The 21,134-nt window shown below is 42.5% G+C and overlaps 1 protein-coding gene across 3 annotated transcripts in view; it reads left to right on the forward strand.

The window, feature by feature from the left end:
• Nucleotides 1-21,134, forward strand: part of pdzrn3b (PDZ domain containing RING finger 3b) — a 115,967-nt gene that overhangs the window by 89,186 nt on the left and 5,647 nt on the right. For 2 of the 3 annotated variants that reach the window (XM_049576739.1, XM_049576747.1), the window contains 2 exons: nt 16,678-16,931; nt 19,655-19,739. In XM_049576739.1, coding sequence (XP_049432696.1) covers nt 16,678-16,931; nt 19,655-19,739 — 339 coding nt within the window. Of the gene's footprint in view, nt 1-217; nt 490-16,677; nt 16,932-19,654; nt 19,740-21,134 lie in introns of those variants that run through there. The other variant, XM_049576758.1, reaches the window with a different exon arrangement.

The following is a 21,134-nucleotide window of genomic DNA, read 5'->3' on the forward strand; positions in this document are numbered from 1 at the left end:
TATTAATTAAGAAGACTTCATCTTGCATGATGTCTTCAGTGAGCCCCATTCATGAGTTAGCCCCCCTCATGAATAATCAATGAGTGGCCGCTTAATAAACATGAGGGGCTGTATATAGCCGAGCTCTGGAACTGGCCCCCCGTAAGCTCAGCAGAAGGCTGGAGAGTGTTGGAGAGGGAGGGAGCATGTGAGGCGAGGAGGGGGTGTGTGTGTGAGAGAGAGAGACGAGGCTGAGCGGAGAGATAGAGCCACAAGCTGGGGGGAAGTCAATCCTGTCAGCCAAAGTCTTCGTGTGGCTGTGAGCGGACGGAGGGAGTCAATTCAGAGAGGAGGAGAAGAAGAGAAAGAAGATATCTTCCTCCACTCTCTTCCTGTCTGAGTGGCTGGAGGGAGAGCCTGGATGGTGAGATCTCCTCCACCATGGGATGCAGCCTCTGTACTCTACAGAAGCCTGAGGAGCAATATAAACTACTCTATGAAGTCTGCCAGGTACTGTGACCAAGCCTCTTCAGACCTCAGGAAGAGTTTTTCTCACTCTTTTAGCTTCTTTTATTGTACTTTTCACTCTTTCAGCAACAGCCACAGTCAGTTTTCATACTTTATCTGACTCTGCTCCGCTCGTGTCTCTGGGGGTCACTGGCTGAGTGAGAGCAGAGTGGAGTGGAGTTGTTGCCGGCCGGAGCTCCCGCAGCTGAGCAGCCTGAACTCTGGCCACAGAGGTCAGCGAGAGGTGGCGCACTGTGCTTAAAGGAGGGGGTGATGAAGAGGTGACAGCTCTCTCAATGTGTCTGCTAGTGTGTGCCGATCACTGCCCACCTCCTCATTGTCAGCTGAATGCTGACTCGGGAGCTTTCTGGCTTTAACCCCAGTTTGACTTTCACTAAAGTTTATATTTAACACTCCAGTGCTTGTTTTGCACTTTTTTTTCAACCAAAGAAAATAGAGCAGGCGTGTTATAGATGCACCATTAACATGACAGAACAGGTTCTCTCTGCTGTTTAAGTGTCTTGAAACAATACTTGGGTACAACCCTGAATAGTGCTGAAACATTGAATCGATTAGTTGATTAATCAACATTTATTAAGCAAAATTGCAAACCTTTCTGGTTTGAGTTTCTCAAATGTGAATATTTAAAACCTGTCTTTGCTTTGTTGTAATATCTTGGATTTTGGACTGTTGGTCACTGCAGCTGCAATGATTAATCGATTTGCTGTCAACTACAAAATCGATCACCAACTAATTTGATGATCAATTTATCAGTTTTTAAGACAAAAAAAAGTCAAAATACTCCGATTCCAGCTTTGTATCTATCATGACATTTGAGGATGTCATCTTTGGGTTTGGGAAACACTGATTGATAGTTTTCACCATTATCTGACATTTTATAGACCAAACAGCTTATTGGAAAATGATGTACAACAATTAAAAATATGGTTAGTTGCAGCCCTGTTGGTCAGACAAAACATTTTCGAGACATCAACATGCACTGTAGGAGATCTCACAGTTGTATGATTGGCAGATAAATGGATGATGAAAATAGGGCTAGGCAATGTATTGATATCCTGTTGATATGGTGATATGAGACTAGATATTGTCTTAGATTTTGGATATTGAAATGTCGTAAGTGTTGTCTTTTCCTGGTTTTAAAGGCTGCTTTACAGTAAGCTGATGTAATCCTCTAAAGTTACCAGACTGTTCGAGGTGTTTGATTGTTTGCCTTTACCCACTGAGTCATTATATCCACATTACTGATGATTATTCATCAAACATTTTATGGAATTAATATTTTGTTGAAGCCCCCTCCAATATCATTGCAATATAGACATCCAGGTATTTGGCCAAAAATATCATGATATTTAATTTTCTCCATATCGCCCAGCCCTAGATTAAAATAATAATTAGTTGCTCCAGTCATCAAAGTCAAAATACATTCTTGGTTTGGGATATTTTAATATGCATGTTGGATTTATTTGAAAAGATGAGTAAAACATGATTGATTTTTAACTTCTCTTGTTGAAAATGATCAAATGCAAATTTTTTTTTTGCTGAAGCTAATTTTCCTAGAAGTTGTTCATAATTTCAAAGCAGTGAACCATCTTCTGGCTCTCTGCCTGAGTCTTCTCTGCCGTCAGGTGAACTCAGTATGAACCCTCCTTCTCCGGCTCTGTTCTCAAAATCATTTGATTTTTACATTGTAGCATGTAAAAAAGAAGGTGGTTGATATTGAAGTCATAACGAAACTTAGCTGGCTGAATTATGATATATTCCTTCAGTGCAGAAAGTGCATTTCATTTGCTCTGTGACTGGCAGGTGGTGCCCCGGAACAAAACCTACGGCATGTTGCCATTCTCTGTTCTCTGCTGCATCGTCAACTTTAATTGAGACGGCACGCTCAGAGTGCTGGCTTATTCATCTGAGTGTTTGGATCAGTCCGGTCTAATGAGTGAAAACATCTGACAGCAGATGACTCTGACAGACTGTGTCGCACATCTTAAAGGACTGGTTTTTGTACCGTGCTTAAGTCTGTTGGGTTTTTTTTCTCCCCTCGTTCTTTTCATCCATAATGGACCCTGGCCAAGTGTTGTCCTCCAATCACACCAAATTACATCTCCATTTACTGCACAGGGTGCCGGGTGGCTAGTGGCTGGTTTAAATGAATATAATGATCAAGCTCTCTGTGGATCTTGCTCATTATTCTCTCTCCCGTCAGGGGAAGATAACAGGGGGAGTCTGACATTGTGTCTGCAAATAGTTCCGCTTTGATCAGGTCTGTTCATGGAGAAAAACAAAAAGACTAAAAGGTTTTTGCTTGTCTCAAAGACAAGATGGGTGCAGTGGCATAATAAATGGATTATGGGTGCTGATACTGGGTTCAGAAAGCCCTCCACTCCTGCACCCCCAACAGACCTCTAATAACAGCAAAAACATGGTGTATGGAAGACGGCTGTCACTTCTTTTGTCCTGCTGTCTCTCCGGTCACAGTGTCATCGTGCCTGTCAGTTATCCCGGATCTGCAGGCCGTTCGCCCTCCTCTGTTTGTCTCACAGCAGTCTTTACTTTTGTCAGTTGCTCCGTCTGCCACTGAGGCTCTGTAGAGACAGTCAGCGCACTGGGTTTAACATGACACATCATTTGTCACTTTGCTGCCCTCAGACAAGCCAAGCAGCCGGCCCACATGACAGCAGAGATAACACAGAGGATTTCCGATGCACTGTGTGAATGGATATTCTGTTTTAAAAGGTTAATGACAGGGATGCTCTTGGAAGAGTTGTGGAAGGAATTTGTCATTCTAGCCAAGTCTTTGCTGGGACACTTTTTCTTTTCATACTTGCCAGGTTGTTTTTCAACGGTGGCAGCCTTGTAAATCTTTTCTTTAAGGCTGCGACTAACAATTATTCTCATCATCCATTAATCTGCTGATTGTTTTCTAGAGTCATTTATTGTTTAATCTATGAAATGTTGGGACATAGTAAAAGATGTGTGTCACAGTTTTTCCAGAGCCCAAGGTGACTTCAGATCTTCAGATGTCCTGTAGATATTCAGTGTATGTTCACATAAAGCTCTGCAAACCCTCCCAAATCAGTATGACGTTTGGCAGTTTTACTTGAAAACTTATTTCAGTAATGCCAAATTCATTGCCTAGGTATTTTTTTAAACAAAAATGCATGCATGCAAACATACATTTTTACAATCAATTTAGAATTGATTGTTAAAGTAGCTGAGATTATTTTTCTGTCAATCAGCAAATGAATTTTCCTATTCCTATTTTTTAGACATTCGCATACTGATGACGCAGCCATTAGGAGCAATTTTGGGTTCAGTTTCTTGCCCATGGATGACCCACGTTATACCCTGAGCCATAACCACCCCACTGTATTGCATCTTACCTGTAGTGCTGTTTATCAGTCTAGATTGTTTTGGTTTGAGTTGGCAAGTGTTGGAGATGTCGGCCGTAGAGATGTCTGCCTTCTCTCCAGTATAATGGAGCTAGATGGCACTTGGCATGTGATGATAAGAGCGCCAAAAAAAAAAAATCATTTGAAAAGCTCAATGGCAATGTCTCTTGACAGAAATCATGATCCGGTTACTCAAGATAATCCACAGATTTTGTTGTGAGCAGTTTCATGTAGGGAATATTTTCTTACAACTGAACCACACTCGCATCCATATCACAGCGCTGAAGGAAGTGTGCATCTACTCATGGACTAGAGGCTAGTACTTGTGACAGTGCAAGATATAAACATTCATGGAGCCCTCCTCGGCTGAGCTGTAACATTAGCTAGCTCAGGGGAGCCTCTCGTCTATGAGTAGATGCACGCTTCCTTCTCCGTCATGATACCATCTAGTTAAATTATATTGAAGAGAAGGCTGAGAGCTCTACAGCCGATATCACCAACACTTAGCAGCTCTTACAGGTATGAGGAAATATACCTATGTATGTATGTACGTATGCATTTTTGATTTATGGGTGAACTGTCCCTTTAAAAGCAAAATCTTGATTAGTTTTGACCTGGTTAAGTTCCAAGGCCACATCTTGCATGTTTAAGTATCTGCCTTTAACCCAAGCAGTAACTGAATTACAGTAATAATACAACTAGGAGCTTGATAGTTTGTCTGTTTACCCAGAATTATAAGAAACAGAGTTTTTCATGGCCTTTGGTCAGTTGCACCACAATGATCCATCTAGGACAGCACACATTACAGAGCAGACACAAGCTGTCAGGCCCTCTGACACACTTGGTATGTTTAATCATTACATATGTCCTACTAGAAGGAGCATTTATAATGTACAACTACTATTACAGGTTAATGATGGCCGACAGGTCATGCCTGCATTCATTCTTCAGGTTATTGTAAAGCTTTTGCAGTTGTGGTATGATTGTGTAGCCAAAGCCTCTATATTTTTTGGAGGTTTTATCAACTGCATTGAATCAGTTGGTCTCAGCTATACCTGATGCCTGATTTCTCATCAGCACTGGTTTTTAATGATAGCATCGTTGAGCATTTTGGATGCTGGGATTTCTCTGGCCGTGGCTACAGGCCTCACACATGAACCTTTTTTATTTGCATTAACTGTATTAAGCATTTTCATGGTGCTGTGCCTTGGTACAGTGGAGGGTAGTGAATGAGATCTGTGTGAGCACATCCCAAGCTTGTACCTCTGGGGGGATTCTGGGCGGTCTTATTTCTCCTTACTGATAATACAGGCAGATCCTCTTGTTCAGTGAGCCTGGCAAAGCGCCCACTCTGCTCTCCCCTTCATCTCTCTGAGGACTTAATAATCCATGAACACTTGAAATCTTTCCAGTTCATTAAACACCTTAGCTTCAATTCCCATGTTGGAAGCATAAAAAATATGCTTTTACACTGTTTTATAAAAGTCAACAGGCTGCACTTTCCTTTATCCTGAAGGCATTTTATCAATTCTGGCAGGATTAGAAATACTTGCTTGACTTTTTTAACTTTAGCAGTCTGTTTGGTTAGAATGAATTAAGAGCTTTGGTGTCTGCAGACATTATTTTATTGAAGGAATTGCACTTATGCATATTTTTGTTTGCAGCGTTGAGTGTCAATAGAGTTATACTGGAAATCAAACATTGTTAAGGTCTATTAAACGCAGCCAACATGGCATTTTAGATAAGCGTTTTCCCGTTTTGTTATGATCATTAAAGGCCTGAGCTGCGGCAAGCTCAGTGCTCCCTTTTAAACTTGACCCCTCTGACAGCAGTGAACCCCCTCGGTCCTTTCTTCAAAGCTAAAGGTAAGCGCCATGTGGAGATGTAAGCTCAGCTGCTTTTGTCAGGGACTTTAAGGTAGAGGCCCTGGAAACTCTGTTTGACAGTCCTAGGGCTCTTAATCTCTCCAGAAGCACTCTGTAATGGCTGTGGCGCCGTGCTGTGGCTCTTACAAGACCCAGAGCTTAATTACAGCCTCCGCGCAAGCTGGCTATTGGGGCTCTGATCCATGCTGAACTGATCTGGACTATTGTTTGTCTGCTAAGTCTTTTGCTTTCTAAGTTCTCTGTATCTGTCTCTGTCGATTTTTCTGTCTCTGTTCCCTGCAGAGGAACAGCATCTTAAAACCAAAAACCATTGATCTGCTGAGCAATGGAAGTTTACAAATGAGCCCGTTGGAATATTTCCTATCTGAAGCTTTCCCAGTGCTGCTGCCTAATTACCCATATTCTGATTGAAGGCTGCAAAGATGTCATGCTCAGCTCAAGAAGCCAAGTTGTCACAGCGCCAGATGGTCTCAGTATGACATCTTCTGGACCAGCCAGACAGAGAAATTAGATGGAAATATTTGTACAAGACAGCCTGTCATCCCTTCAATCCTCTGCCCTCTGCCCCCACTGTCAGAGACCCCTGTCATCAAAGCAGTTACTAGAAAAGAGGAACTTGCAAAGATGCAGCTCGATCCGTTCGGCCCCAGCCCCTGTAATGAGGCTTGACACAGACAGCGTACAGAGACAAAGCAGGGATCATTGAAGCGAGCGCGGCCACCGGAGCCTGACACTGTGTGTTTTTAATAACGGCTAAGATCAGCCCTGGTGTGCCGTCACATCTGTTAAACACTGGAGCAGGTGGCTGGCTGCCACAGGGGACCACTCACAGGAGCCTGTGTACTTACCGTCAGACCAAAGCCAGTGACAAAGAGGGATCACAGCCACAACACAGATAGGACAAATCCTAACAATACAGCAGGGAAAGACTGAGGAAACCTGCAGTGATGTGCAAACCAAATTATGAGTGAGAACATATCATAGTATTGATGTAGCACATGTTGAGTTTACCACCCACACTCACCACATATCGATGTCAGTCAAAGTAGATGTCATGGACAAATGATAACAAATGACACACTGACACTGTACTCATGGATGTCAGACATAATTATCAAGTCCCATGAGTCCTATATTGCAAATGCCTGAATGACAGGACTCTCAGGTCCTCCACAACAAGGAGAACACTGCTTAGGTTAGTGGCAGTGATCATATACTTCTAAGCACATTGCACATTGTGCAGATGCATCAAGCAAGGCACAAAAGTTACTTGTTCAGGTAAAAATTAAAGTAATCTATTATAGGTCAGTCATGAGCAACTTTTTGTTGTTTTTTGTTTTTCACTCATTTCATGTACTTACCTCTTGAAGGAGTTTATGATTTCACCAGTTTGACTTTAAAAATAGAACAAAAATACACTTTTTACTAATGAACACTTTTAAAGTCATTTATTACAATCACCGACAATAATGTAAAACAAATGCTTTGTTTTATCATTCTTAAAAAACGTACCATGCACACTTCTCTCCTAGCTGAAGTGAAGGGAGGGGTCTCTCACCTGCCATCGGAGTGCCACGGTGGTGACACTCAGCTCGGCAGCTGTGTGACATTTGACTGACAGGTGCTACTCACTGCCACTGTCAGTAATCACACTCTACAGTTAGCAATAGCCCCTTTTACACTTCCTGTGGCAGGAGTAACGTGCCATTATGGCGCCTCGCCCTTCTGTACGTATGGTACAATCACAGAATAGAGGGACAGAGTTTTCTCGTCTGTCAGCTGGGAACTGAGGTAGTAACAGCGGCAAAGGACGTCTGCATAAACGGGACAGCCAGCAGGAGGAAATCATGGGTCACACAGGTGTGACGTTTTGACGTGTTATGCGCGTGACCCACTACGGAAGATTAAAAAAGTAGCTGTTAGCAGTTAGCAGCTAACTCAAAGAAGAAGAGCAGTGGCTGAAAATGTCCGCAAATTGGGAAAACAGTGAGGTCCAGGAGCTCCTTACCCTTCAAGCAGAGGATGAGGTCAGCCATGATACCAGTACAGTACATGATTGTTAACGATTGTTGTTGCAATGGTAATGCAATTGATATTATTTATAAAGTGCTGCCGACGCATATGTCGTAGCAGTTGGGTTGATGCAGTTGGGTTACATGTCACGCCCGTCACATCTCTTTTGATTTTATGATGCCGGGAAGCTGTCTTGAATTACACACGGGAGCAGAATGATGCTGCAGTCTTTCGGGTCTATGTAAAAATGCAAAGGTGCCATAAAGAAGGGACTTCATAGAGACCCTATAGCGCAGTCTCTGTGTAAAAAGGGCTAATGTTTGCAGTTTAGCTAGTCTGTAAGCGTATTTTCTGGGTCAATGCAACTGATCCTGTGAGAGCAGGTCACAGTTCTCTAGGATGGTGCTAAGCAAAGGTTATTGTAATCTAGCGAATTACACAGCTGCGAATGCAAGCTAGCTAACATCACGCTTGTCAGACAAGTCGGGCTGCCCGAGGCAGGCGCTGCAGAACATGACACCTTCCTCTTCGTTAAAATATACAAAGTCATCTCTTAAGTTGTTGACAAATTTTCATACTCTTTTTGATTCGTATGGTGCAGTTGTAATGTGAGCAGCTCCTACTCTGCAGAATACTTGGATTGACTCTTGATTGGCCAATCAAGGTAATCTGATCTGACGTATCACAGGAAAAAAAGGCATATATTCAATAGCCGATCAATGAGTGGCACATAACACGAAGACACACACTTTTGTTTTGTTTTGTTTTGTTTTTTTAATGACTTCCACTTGGCTGACAAAAAATCCATTTGTCCCAGGCAAGCAAACAGGCCTTAATGTCGCGCCCCGCATCAAGAGATCATGGGTGACCTCAACTCGAGTAGTTTTTGTCTGATTTTCTTCTCAATAAGAGATTTGTTTCTTGGTGCAGAGCTCTTAATTTGCATGAATTACCTGTTGTTTTACAAGAGCAGTGATGCATGAAACTGATTATCACTGTAGGCACATGATTAAGAATTTGCTGATTATAAAATGAGTGTACTTGCACCTTGTTAGTGCTTTATTTGTGTGTTGTATACACACCATTATAAATGAAATGTGTGGCCCATGTGGCCTATAAACAGTTACATTTGACTAATTAATAATGTTTATGATGTCCCATTATCAGGCTGTAAGAGGGAGGCTCTCTCAGCAGTGTTCTCACCACGAACTCCACATCTGATTCATAGTGTGATGTGTCAGTAACAGTGGAATTTAGGCTTAACTGTGGATGCCACCTGTGGGAAAGGGAGCTGTGATGCTTCTGTGGTGACTGGACATCCAGAAGACTTATTTTCTTGTTTTGTGTGCATGATTGACACGTAGCTCATGTGTGCTCCCTCCCTTTCCCTTCCTTCAGTGGAGTATATCTCTGTGTAGCTCTGTTTGATCGCTGTTGGAGCAAACTTGACTTTGCTGACTTGAACAAACACAGTTGGCCCTGGCACAGAGCTCAGTGTGATTCCTCACAGGGAATAGGTGTGTATGTTTTTTGTGTCTATGTGTGTGTGGAGCTGCTGAGGCTGGACAGAGACGGGGAACCTGGGGTAGTGCAGGAAGATAACAGCGCTAATGAAGCATCACACAACCCCAGGTTCAGCCTGTTTTGCTGATTCCCCATGAACTCCACCCTTAATTAAGCTTTACACTGCTGTCCTCATATCTGTACTGAGGGGCAGAGAGTGATGTAGTCCAGCTGCACTCTGCCTCAGGCAGCCTTAAGATGCTTCAAGTTATCAGTTAGGCTACATCCACACTAATATGCCTTAAAATGCATTACTATTGCTACGTTGAGGCCTAGCATCCACACTACTCCTGCATTTTGGAACCCCTAAAACAGAGACCTTTGAAAATGGCGCTGACCTTATTTACAGAGTAACTAAACCCCTGAACCACGTTATTCAGTTGAAAACCAATGTATCTGTGGGTGTTTAGTGGTGTTGTTTATTGATTTAGGTCCAAATCTTGACGTGAGTGCAAAGTATTTGAATTCTTCATATTGTGTTATAAATATGCAAAGTGACTGCCCTCTACAAGTTGAAACCTGGCAATTGCAATTGAAGTTTGCTATTGGCTAATCTGGTGCCAAGTGACATGTATGAAAGCAGCTTCAAATTGTAGTTGAAATGAATTGTAAAGAGTCTAACCATGCTAACGATGTACGTAACATGTCCACATTAACGAAAGCATAAATAAAGACTTTCTACTCGCGAAGCTTTCATGCATAGCGCACAGTGCAACCGTCGTCAACTCTCCATCTGTCCGCTGCTTCTCTCTCTTTTACTCCGCTGAACTCCCATGTGTGTGTAAAGAGCTGGGGCTGAGGCCCACCAGCAGCAAAACACCACACACCATAAACAAAAACACAGCATGAGAATGTTTATTTGTGTTATTTACCTAAGTTACAAGCACTCATTTCATTTCTGCTCAGTGCGAGCGTCTCTTGCATTTTCTGTAGCTCATGGTGATTCACTGCGGGCTTCAAACGCCAAGAAAAGCCCCATGAGCAAACAGCTTAGAAGAGTAATACATCAATGTGACCTAATCCATGCAAAAGATGTACAGAAAGTAAACACTCAGTAGAGTACAGGTCAGTCAGGTAGGCTATCTCAGATAAGGCTGCACCAATAGGGACAGAGAAATCCCCTCATCTTAAGACACTGCTTTAAAGTGAAAAGTTATTGTTGATGTGGCCTTTGGCAGCCTTTGGAGGAGGCTGCCATTTATTTTTAGCCATAGTAAATTTTACTGATCACTATAATTTTTTTAAAGCGCCTTTTTTGCTGTATTTTCATTCAGGATTTTTCAGTTGAAGTACCCAAATAAAACTCTTGAGTACTGTCGGCTTTCAATTCATGTTTTTTTGCAGATTCGAGTTGAGTCTGAGTCACTGTTTTTGTATGATTGATAGCAGGTTACTGCTGGTGTGGTGAAGCATTTTACTAATAAATCCCTCGGAGAGAGAAAATCATCCATTTATGATTCTTCTTTATCTTTTTCCACAGTTCATTCTTAAACACAGTGGATGAAACAGGTGACTGTTAAAGGGCTTAAAAGTCAAAGAAAAGGTTTTCCAAGTCAGGTAAAGTTCAGCCACTCCCTGAGACTCACTTCACACCTTCAATTAGGCTCATTAGCAGAAAGCCTAGTGGAAGTGATTTGGGTTTTTAATTGATCAGCTGTGGATAACACAATGTCCCATGCTTAAATCAGATTAGTAGTGAACAGTGGTGTCTCTTTCAGTCAGCATTAAGTTTTCAGCTGTTTGTTCTCTAATCCTCAGTAAGCTCGCACAATGGCAAATAAAGACTGCAGTGTTTTCAAGCCTCACACCTTGGAGAGTATTCTGTCCAGTCAGACAAAAGAACAACATGTGCAGATTTCAAGACACACTTGGAAGTGTGCTCATCCACACACACACACACACACACACACACACACACACACACACTGAGAAATCATTGGCTAGTCCTTGAGTTTTATTTCTCTCTTATGAAAATGGTTAAAAGTGAAATAAAAGAGGGATTAACTGTGGGGGGTTTTCAAGCAGTATGACCCACATTCAGACTGCCACTCAAATGTTATATAGGCCCCCCAGAAAATAAGCCTTCAAGTCTTCATGCTCTCTATCACGTCAGCACTCCTCTCTGTTCCGAAATACAGACTTTGAAGAATTTGTCTAAGAAGTGTATCCGAGCATAAAGAGGAGGCGAACGCCCCGGCTCTCGAGGCTCTTTAAAATGCTCGTCCATAGAGTGAAGTTCCCAGGGTTTCCTCTGCCCGGTTCTGAAAGGCACCGTTTGCCTGGCAGAGTTTCCACTCTGTTCACCTCACTGCACTTCCCCAAGGAACAGAAACACTGTCTCTTTAATGATGTTCTTCTCCTCTTTATTAAAGGATTAGGTGGCGATTGAATGGCCGTGTCAAAGACTAATGTTACACAACACAGTTGGTGGATTGACTTAATATCCTGCAAAGACTTTCTGTATGATAATGATTAGAACAGGGAATTGGGGTGTAAATACATATATGTGTGTGTATATATATATATATATATATATATATATATATATATATATATATACATATATATTTTTTTTAATTCTTCCTTTTCTCCCTTCTCATATTTCTTTGTTTTTTTTATTGTAACAATAATATAATTATAAATCCCCATATGGTCGTCCAATCATAGCTTACCAACTGTAACTAGGGACAGCAGGCCTGTCAGGCTTTGTATTAGAGCTGGATATGGCACCACCACTCAGCCTTGTTGCCAATTTGTCCCAGTGGCAAACCACAGTACTACGTCACAAAAAAATTTACATTGCATGTTAGCATGTCTGGCTAATAACCTCACTACCTAGTGTAGTAACGTAGCATTCCTTCCGAGGCCAGGGTTGGAAGCTAGCACCAGCCACCAGCAAAATGCTGGTAAAATATGCGAGTGACTGCTTTAAAAATCTTCCAGCCACATTGGCAGGTGGACAAAAAAATGAATTTCCAACCCTGTCTGAGGCCAAGCAGACTTCCATACTACATTATTTTGTGAAGTTACAGACTAAAGTTTCAATGAAAAAAAGCTAACTGTTGGCAATTGTACATCGACTGTCGTTTTTCCAGACTGTGTGGAAACTGGTCCTGGAGTTGGGCATATTTACCCTTCACCAGCCCTGGTGGACAGTGTCACAAACACATAACAACCTTAAGTCCTGCATTATTAAAAGTGAGACTTGCTGTTTAAAAATCTGTACTTCTGTACTTCTGCGTTAAATCAAAGCCCTACCTACGACGCACACTCTACACTGTAGCCTACACCATAGCCTAATGCGCACATCCACAGAAATGTTACTACATGTCGCATGCTTCCTCTTGATTTTTGTAAACTGAAGACCCTTTCTCTCAGTGGAAACAGAGCTTTTATTTACTTAAATTTCACAACTATGAAACAATACATTGCTAAGACAATAAAGCCCACACAAAATAGCATTTCAAGTCCTGTAAATGTCATAGGCTTATGCTAATAAAGTTAGCATATTGTTCATGTGGGAAAAACATGTCTAGTGCTATAAGATAATGTTTTGTCATGAAATGTTAAGTCATGTTTTGTGTGTGTTTTTAGGGTGTACTAATTGAATCAATTAAACTTTACTGCACTTCACAGAAACTCAACACAGTGACATAGAAACCCAGAAACCACCAACTGGTATTGTGGAGGTGTGATTGCAGAGCGACACAGACACACCACCTCACAAGTAGTTATTTATGTTCAAGCCTTCTATGTTAATTATCTCAGTAGGACACTAGCTGTTGGCCCATAGATGTAAGGCATTAGCCTCTGTCTTTAAGTACGGGATCAAGTGCATATCTAAGACTGCTTATGCAGTGTTTGAAGCAAGTCACTAGGAAGTATTAAAAAGTCAACTGTAGACAGTGTTTTCAATTTACTCATGGCTAACCTCAGCTCTGCCAGCTGCTGAAATATGGACCGTTGTTGGCTAGTAACCTGCTTTTGTCTACCTCTGTCTGAATTGTTTTTCAAAGATTCTACTGTGAATTTTTCGTGGTAAATCTGCCGTCGTTATAAACGAACAGAAAGTTTGACAGGCATAGCAACAGTAACTAAGGAGGGCAAGACTGGGCAAATGCTCAGTTGAATTTTATTTGATCTCAGACTGATTGTATTTGTTAGTTTTTTATAGCAGAGTTTCCATGAATGAGAAGCTCAATTATAATGAGACTAGCTGATTAAATAGAGAATAAATGGACAGCTGAGGCAGCCTCATCCCGTCTACCATAATACAAAGATAATAATGAAAGAGATTGAGCTCGCTGCCTGGCAGATAAGCATCTTTGGCAGCAGGTTAGCAATCAGTGAATACACACACACACACACACATACACACACAGATTCCCACATCAGCATCTCAATCCAACTTGATTTGCGTTCCATGGAAGATGCCGGGGCTCACGGCACGGCTCACCCTGCTGCCCCTAATTATTACCCAGAAGGTTGAAGACTGGCATAGATATTTCTCATGAAAGCTGAAATCCTGGTTTGCTCTCTAACAGCCAAATCCTGTGCAGGGATACAGGTACCTGATTAGAGGTCAGATGTGATATTTTAATCAAAGAAAATAGGCTGTGAATAACAAAGCCACAGCTGTGTAAATTCCTCACCAAACACCGACACAGCAGACATGTGTGATTTAGACCTAATTAGTATTCCTTGAAGTAGAGCCTTGCTGCCCTCTTGTCATTAAAATAGATTTAACAGAGACCCCTCTCTGAGGATGCACCAGAGGTTGACAGAGTCATTTCTGCATGTCAGTCATCGTTTCGTTGCGTCAACAGGAACAACAGCTCAGGTGTTTGGTATTTGCAATGGCATATCCAGCCTGGGATTACAGTTTAGGAGGTATTCAGAGTACGGAAACTGTGAAAGTGAGGTTTGTGTGGCTCATTACTGCATCAGCTTGAGTTTTGTGTTCTTCACAGCTAGCTGAGCTGTGGCTGTGTTAAGGCGCAGGGTTAACATGGCATAGTCGGAGAGCTCAGTGGTGGTGCAGCATTGTGTATTGTGTCAGGGGAGTGTTGTGTGTTTTTTCCCCAGTGTGCTGCAAAGGGCCGCTCTGTGTCAGAGGTGAGCGCAGTGAATGGAGGTCGTGGGACCCCCTCCACAGCTGGGAGGAGACTCCCCCCATTGAGAGCACTGAGGCAGAATGCTCCGGGCTCAACAAGACGGGGGCTAAAGGCTTTGTCTCTGCTTCACTGCCTTCAAGTAGCCCTGGGATTCCTGGCAACCAGGTTTGACTGTTGGAGCAGCCTGCATGCAGAGAGAAGAAAGCACAAAGGCGCTTGTATTCCTCAGCTGATGTACAACATCATGGGCTCGCTGTGGGAAACAAAGATAGTTGAGGATGTGAGGTCCCGTGTGATTGCGGGAAGGCTTATTACCGATACCAGCAGCAACAGCAGATAGGAATTTAGACGTCTTCTTTTGATGTGCCGTGTTTTGGTTGCGTCTCAGCTCACAGTCAAGGCCAGTTTTTCTTCTTTGCAGAAAAAGAGCAGTGGTCTTAAATCTCAAGGTTGTTGTTTTTTTCAGTAGGATTTCTTACATTAGTATTCCTTGATAAGATAACTCGCTTTTCTCAATGTCGAATAATTCAGAGCAAACCGCAAATAGATGAGCTATTAATTTTTGATGTAGGAGAAGTAGAAGTTTAAGTCCGCTGAGATGATCCAATTATCCTGCAGGTCCAGGATTAGCATTAATCTGCTCTGGTTATTAGCAGGCACATAGCCTCGTATCACTTCTGTATTAAGTTCCCTTCTTTTCCTGCCTTCTTCGTCCTTCTTCTAAACACACACACACACACACACACACACACACAGACACACACACACACACATGAGCCCAGTGCCTTTGGTTTCTTTATGTACTCCTTTATAGAAATATGCACGCAGCTTTTACATTGTCTGGGTCAAAGTCAGGGTATATAAGCATTCATTCCCCGGAGATGTAATATTGCTGCTACTCCTTATGTGCAGCACTCCAGTTAAGTCTGCAAAGTGTGCGATGAATTGAAATGAGACAACCATAGCCGGAGGCAGGCGCACCAACCAGCCACATGTTTATCAGAAAATTAATCCTCAAACACAGACTTGCATGTATGTTAGATGTCAGAGGGAGTGAGATGGGACGCTAAAGATTTACAACACGCCTAATGACCTGCAACTCCACATATTGGAAAGTAACTTTATTCTAAGAAAGCATTAAGCGTGTGTGTGTGTGTGTGTGTGTGTGTGTGTGTGTGTGTGTGTGTGTGCATTGGAGAGACAGGAGGAGGGAGGATCGAGTCTGTGAAATGAGAAAAGCCTTGGGCTGAGATCCTATCAAAGCTATCAACACATCCAGGAATCACAAAGCAACAAAGTCTGTATGATGTGGTGATTGAAAGTGGAACAGCAGCTCTGTGTAAAGGCTGATAAAAATCCCAGGGCCAGTGTGATGACCAAGGATGCAGTATGCATGCAGGCAGCTGCAGGGGACTTCAGCTCTAAAGTTCACTAGGTTAATGCTTGTTTTGGGTTCTACGTCTCCCACAGAAGATGCTTTGGTGAACTTGCGGTGGCATTTGGGCCAAAGGGAAATCAAAATTTAATCCGCGCACTCGACCTGACATTTCGGACGGCGTAGATCTTTGTGCTGACTCAAATCTTCTTTATTTAATGTTAAGTCTCATTGGATCTGGTGACACATTCCACTGAGAGCAGGAACTTTAGAGGGTCTCCGCTCATCTTCCATCAGCACACAGATGCCTCTAAGTGGCTCAACCGAACCTAATTAGCCTCTTCTCTTCAACAGGCCGCGGCCTTTGGCGCAAATTAATCTCAGGTTAACGCGCGGCACCCGCTCCACTGTCTCTGACAGGAGGTCAAATTTATCCTCTGCTGAGAAATTACTTAGCTAAATGAGGGCTCCTCCATGCAGCCTCGGCTAATGACCTTGATTAATTAAAGAGAGACTCATCCTAATTAAGGTCTTATTGGGCTTGGTCCGACTGTGACCCTGTAAAACAAGCTGAGGCAGTAATGAGTCATTTCTCCGGCAGAATACCGCTGCTGAGTTTGTGTGGGCGCAGTGCTTCATGTGAGGCCTTAATCATCAGAGGTTATGATTACATCAGTTTGGAATAATGAAGGAGATCACAACGCCAAATGGAAAAAAAGCTGGCATCTTTTGCATCCTATGATTTCCTTCCCCTTTCCTCTCCATCAGCAAACCATACTGAACCCTTAACAAGAGTCAGTTGCTGATTCCTGATTCCCATCTTCTTCCAGGTAAATGGCAAGGACCTCTCCAAGGCTACCCACGACCAGGCAGTCGAGGCCTTCCGCACCGCTAAGGAGCCCATCATGGTCCAGGTTCTGCGCCGTGCCCCACATCCCAAAGTGGCTAGTCCTGCTGCTGACACCCAGGTCTCGGACATCAGCACCCAGACCGACATCACCCTCCAGCACATCATGGCCCTTACAAAGCTGTCACCCTCTTCACCCCCCATGACAGAGCTGGAGGAGTATCTGCTTCCAGAGGAGTAAGTACCAACTCAGTTCATTAAAGGGTTACTATTATACTCATTTTCAGGTTCATACTTGTAGTTTGGTTTTCTATGAGAACATGTTTACATGCTCTAAAAGTCAAAAGACACTTGATTTTCCTCCTGATGTCTGTGCTGGAGCATCTATATCCACCCTCTGTCTGAGACACTCTGTTTAGTCCCAGTCTCTTTTACCTCCCTCCTGAAAAAAGCCCATTCTGCTCTGATTGATCAGCATTTTCTAGTCTTCCATATCTTGGAGTGTCTGCATTGTCATTGCAGCCGGGTCATAACACGTTTCCCTGACGTCAGCATGTAGCTTCATGTAGCAGTGTACTTGCAGCTGAAGAATGGCTGTAACGGAGTATGGCAGCACTTTCTACTGTGAAAAATCACCAGTAAGATCTTCTAAACCAAAGTCCTCACAACCAGACGTGTTCCAACAAGAACATGATCCAAAACTGAAGAGAAATTACATCGGCAACCAAAATTACATGTTCCACTGCTACATGTAGCATGTAGCTACATGTAGCAGTATAGACTACATAATGTAAACACTTGCAGTAGTGTTCCTGAAGCAGATGACCATATAAAGTAATCCAGCATAAGCTGACATCAATTTGTCTCAAAGATAGAAAAAAAAGGTTTGAAACAGGGTGTTCAGAACGGTCTCTAGCCATCGGTTTTTGCTCACTGGGATTACTTTTACATACATTTACCTCATTATTTGTAACTTTGGCCACGTTTAATATAACAACCTTCACTGTAGCACTATATATAAGACAGAAAATAGGAAAAAGCATAAAAGTCCCCTTTCAAACTAGAGAGAAAGCCCTGCTATCATGAGTAGATGGTCAGAGTCCTGTATCTGCAGCACACAGTCCATGTTGCACACATGAACACAACATTTGCTTAGTCTTAACAATAATTATTTTTCCTGAAAAATGAAATGAAACAAGATAAAGAACACAAGTATTCTCTTCCATCACTATAAAGATTCATGACTGCCCAGATAGCCAAAATGTTTTGGCTGCATACAGCCCCAAATGTGACACACCTGGGTTGCTGGACTTTTGTCAGACTGGAGATGAATGAGACGTTAGGCTGCATTCAGACAGACAACAGTGATGTATGAAAAAAAAATCAGTCACTGAAATGTGACCTTGAGGCAGTGTTGGTGCAGAGGGCGCCAGCAAGACAGTTGAACCTGGCTCAGCTTGCATTGCAGCTGTTACTATAAGATAAATGCTGTATTCCTGCTGTTTACAGTAGAATCGTTGAGATGAAATGGAAAAAATGATTGTTGCAGTGCATAACTCTGTAGTTAGAAGATCCCATCTTAGAGTATTATAACCCCCTGTGCAGGCAGTGTTGGCAGTGGTGTCTAATAAGCATTCAAACTGGTTTTTAGTCAAACCAGCTCTTCTTGATCATATTACATTGATTATTGATACCTTAACAATGCGCCAGGGTCATCATTTAAAAAAGAACCAGTACCAGTATCCTTAAAGTGATACTAGTACCAATAGAGTACTTCATCTGAGATTTTTTTCTGCTTCATTTTATACCCATCATGGACACTACAGGCATGTAGTATAGCCATACTTTTAATATTTTGGTGGCCTCTGGGCATGCTGAGCTGCCAACTCTGTCAATTTCAAAACCATACAGATAGCCATTTTGTGTAGGTCTGGGTATAAATAGATTGAATGCAGGTATTTTTTTTACTAAAGAAGTTTTGATACTACCTGCTATTTGCTTATTTTTGTAGATACCTTAAATTTATCAAGCAATACCCAGCCCTACAATACATCTCAATCAATGTAGCCCCTGTAGTATTTTTTCAGCCTGAAAGCTCACTCAAGCTCAATTCCACAGTTGCCTCTGACTTAAAGTGGAATTGATTCTGATTTTGAACCCAAATTAGCCCAATCTGCCCCCACCGAATCAAACCTGATCTGGGCTGTTTTTGGTCCTTCGGTGCCAGGACATCTTGGATTTTAACCACAAAGTGACTGATTGGTCTGATTGATCTTTAGTTGCGGTCTTGCTGTGGTAATAAAAAAGATTATTATGCATGTTTCGAGAAAGTCCACTTTGGTGTCAGAGCTCAGCAGTGTTAAAAAGGTCACTTCATTCTTGGACCTTTCACCTTAATAGTTAATTAAGAAAGCTACACCTTATCTTCTTCTCCACGCCACACTTCTGTGATCACACAGGACATGTCCTAAGTTTGAAGGGAAAATGTCCCTGTCACTTACTGGAGATGACAGCTCCCCCAGGGCATGCAGCCGCATAAAAATGATGGTTTAGTTCATGCGTATTTGCATATTCCCAAATTGCATCTTTTGTTTCTGTGTGTGTGTGTGTGTGTGTGTGTGTGTGTGTGTAGGAGGCCCTGGAGCTCAGAGAGTCTGGCTACATCTTACACCCTGTGGCAGCAGCGGTTGCCCTTTAATGAATGATTGTGATTCCTGTAATTGATTTCTCAGTCAATTTAATAACACGGCATGCTAATTTGTGATTAGCCTCCGGGTGTAGTTTCAAATATATCTGATTCAAGAGTGATTTCCACATTGACTTTTTATTACTTCCTCTCTCCTTCTCATTTAATTTTCAAACTCTGGGGCAAAATTAAATCCAGATTGACAAATGTGTTAATAAATTTACATTCAACTCTTCTCCACTTTATGTTATACTCTGTTTTTCACATTTCTCAGGCATCCTCCACATGGATACTTTGACCCCAATGACTTCCTGGAGGTCATTCAGCAGGACATAGAGCGTGAGGAGCTGGAATATGAGGTAAACATAAACTCTTCTCCGCTCTCCTCTCAATGAAGATGTACATTCAGACAGCAGTGCATTATTGCTACATAAGCAGACCCAAGGTCGCCTTTGTGTCTCCAGTCCAATGGCCCCGCTAGCGACCACAAGTCCTGATATATCCCAGTTATTGATGAGGCACTCTCTCTACATACGGATACTGAGCTGTAGGGCAGACAGGAATCGAGTTGCTGGTTTGTTCCAGCAGATGCACAACGGTGACATCATTACTTATTAGCGACAGGGCCTAATAAGTCTTCCTCAGCTGGTGGATAATTAGATGGCACAGATAATAGGTCTGCGGCAATGAATCTGATGATGCACGCTCACAATGCCTGGATGAGGCCATAATGAGGCCGTGATCAAGCCTCTGTTGTGCTCCTTCGGTGACCTCCGCCAACCCTGACACCCCCTCCCATTAAACCCCAGCCACCTACTGCTTGATATTATTAATATCCATGAAAGAGCTGTGAGGCTCAGACCAGAAAGGTGAAGCTCTGGGCGGCTAATGGCAGATGCGCAGCAGACAGACACCGGAGTGTCCTTGCAGAATGACTGTCTGTCTTAGAAAAGAATGGCTGACAAACGATCCAGTGATGCTCTGCTTGTGTCAGATCAGCTTCGTTTCATTGTCACTTGGTATTCATCATAATGTTTCTAATTCACACAAGTATATATCATAAAATTAGCAGTGAGCGGTGAATCCGAGGTTCAAGCCAGTATGGACCATTAAGACTTGAAAGCGGCAAAGGATCAAGACCTTTAACAGTGTCCAACACCTGCACTAAAAATAACTAACAGGTTTCATGATGGTTGGACAGACGCTTTTCATTTATGACCAAATCTGTGTTAGGCCACATCGTTCTGCAGAAATGCCGTCACCCCCTATTGGTCAATTTCAAAAACAAATTTGGAGAAAGTTTGGTGAGGTTTCGACAAACTTTTGTTGATTCATGGCCAAATTTTACACCAGGCCAATGCACTTGTGGGAACTGGTGGCGCCTCCTATGGGACCATTTCAAAATTATTTTACACACAGGGCTCAACAATGTTATGAAACATATCCTTCAAGTTTTTCATTGATTGGGCCAACAATTTCTGTCTGTGTTATGCCACGCCCAGTTGTTTTTTTAAATTTGTAGCGCCCCCTAGTGATTGATTTGAATGCAACTTCCAGGGAATGATTCAGGTACTTATGTGGACATATCTTTTCAGTTTCGTGGCAATTGGTGCCACAGTTGGGGAGTTAGGCCCATTCAGGAGTTTGGCCACACGCCGTCTAAAGTTCATTGGTCAATATCAAAACTTAAGAAGATATCAATCTTTTACTAACTTTTTGTAAGCCTGGTCCAGTGATGAGTATCAACAGAAAAA

Source organism: Epinephelus fuscoguttatus, linkage group LG1 (genome assembly GCF_011397635.1).
Source record: "Epinephelus fuscoguttatus linkage group LG1, E.fuscoguttatus.final_Chr_v1".
In the NCBI taxonomy this organism is placed as follows: Eukaryota; Metazoa; Chordata; class Actinopteri; order Perciformes; family Serranidae; genus Epinephelus; species Epinephelus fuscoguttatus.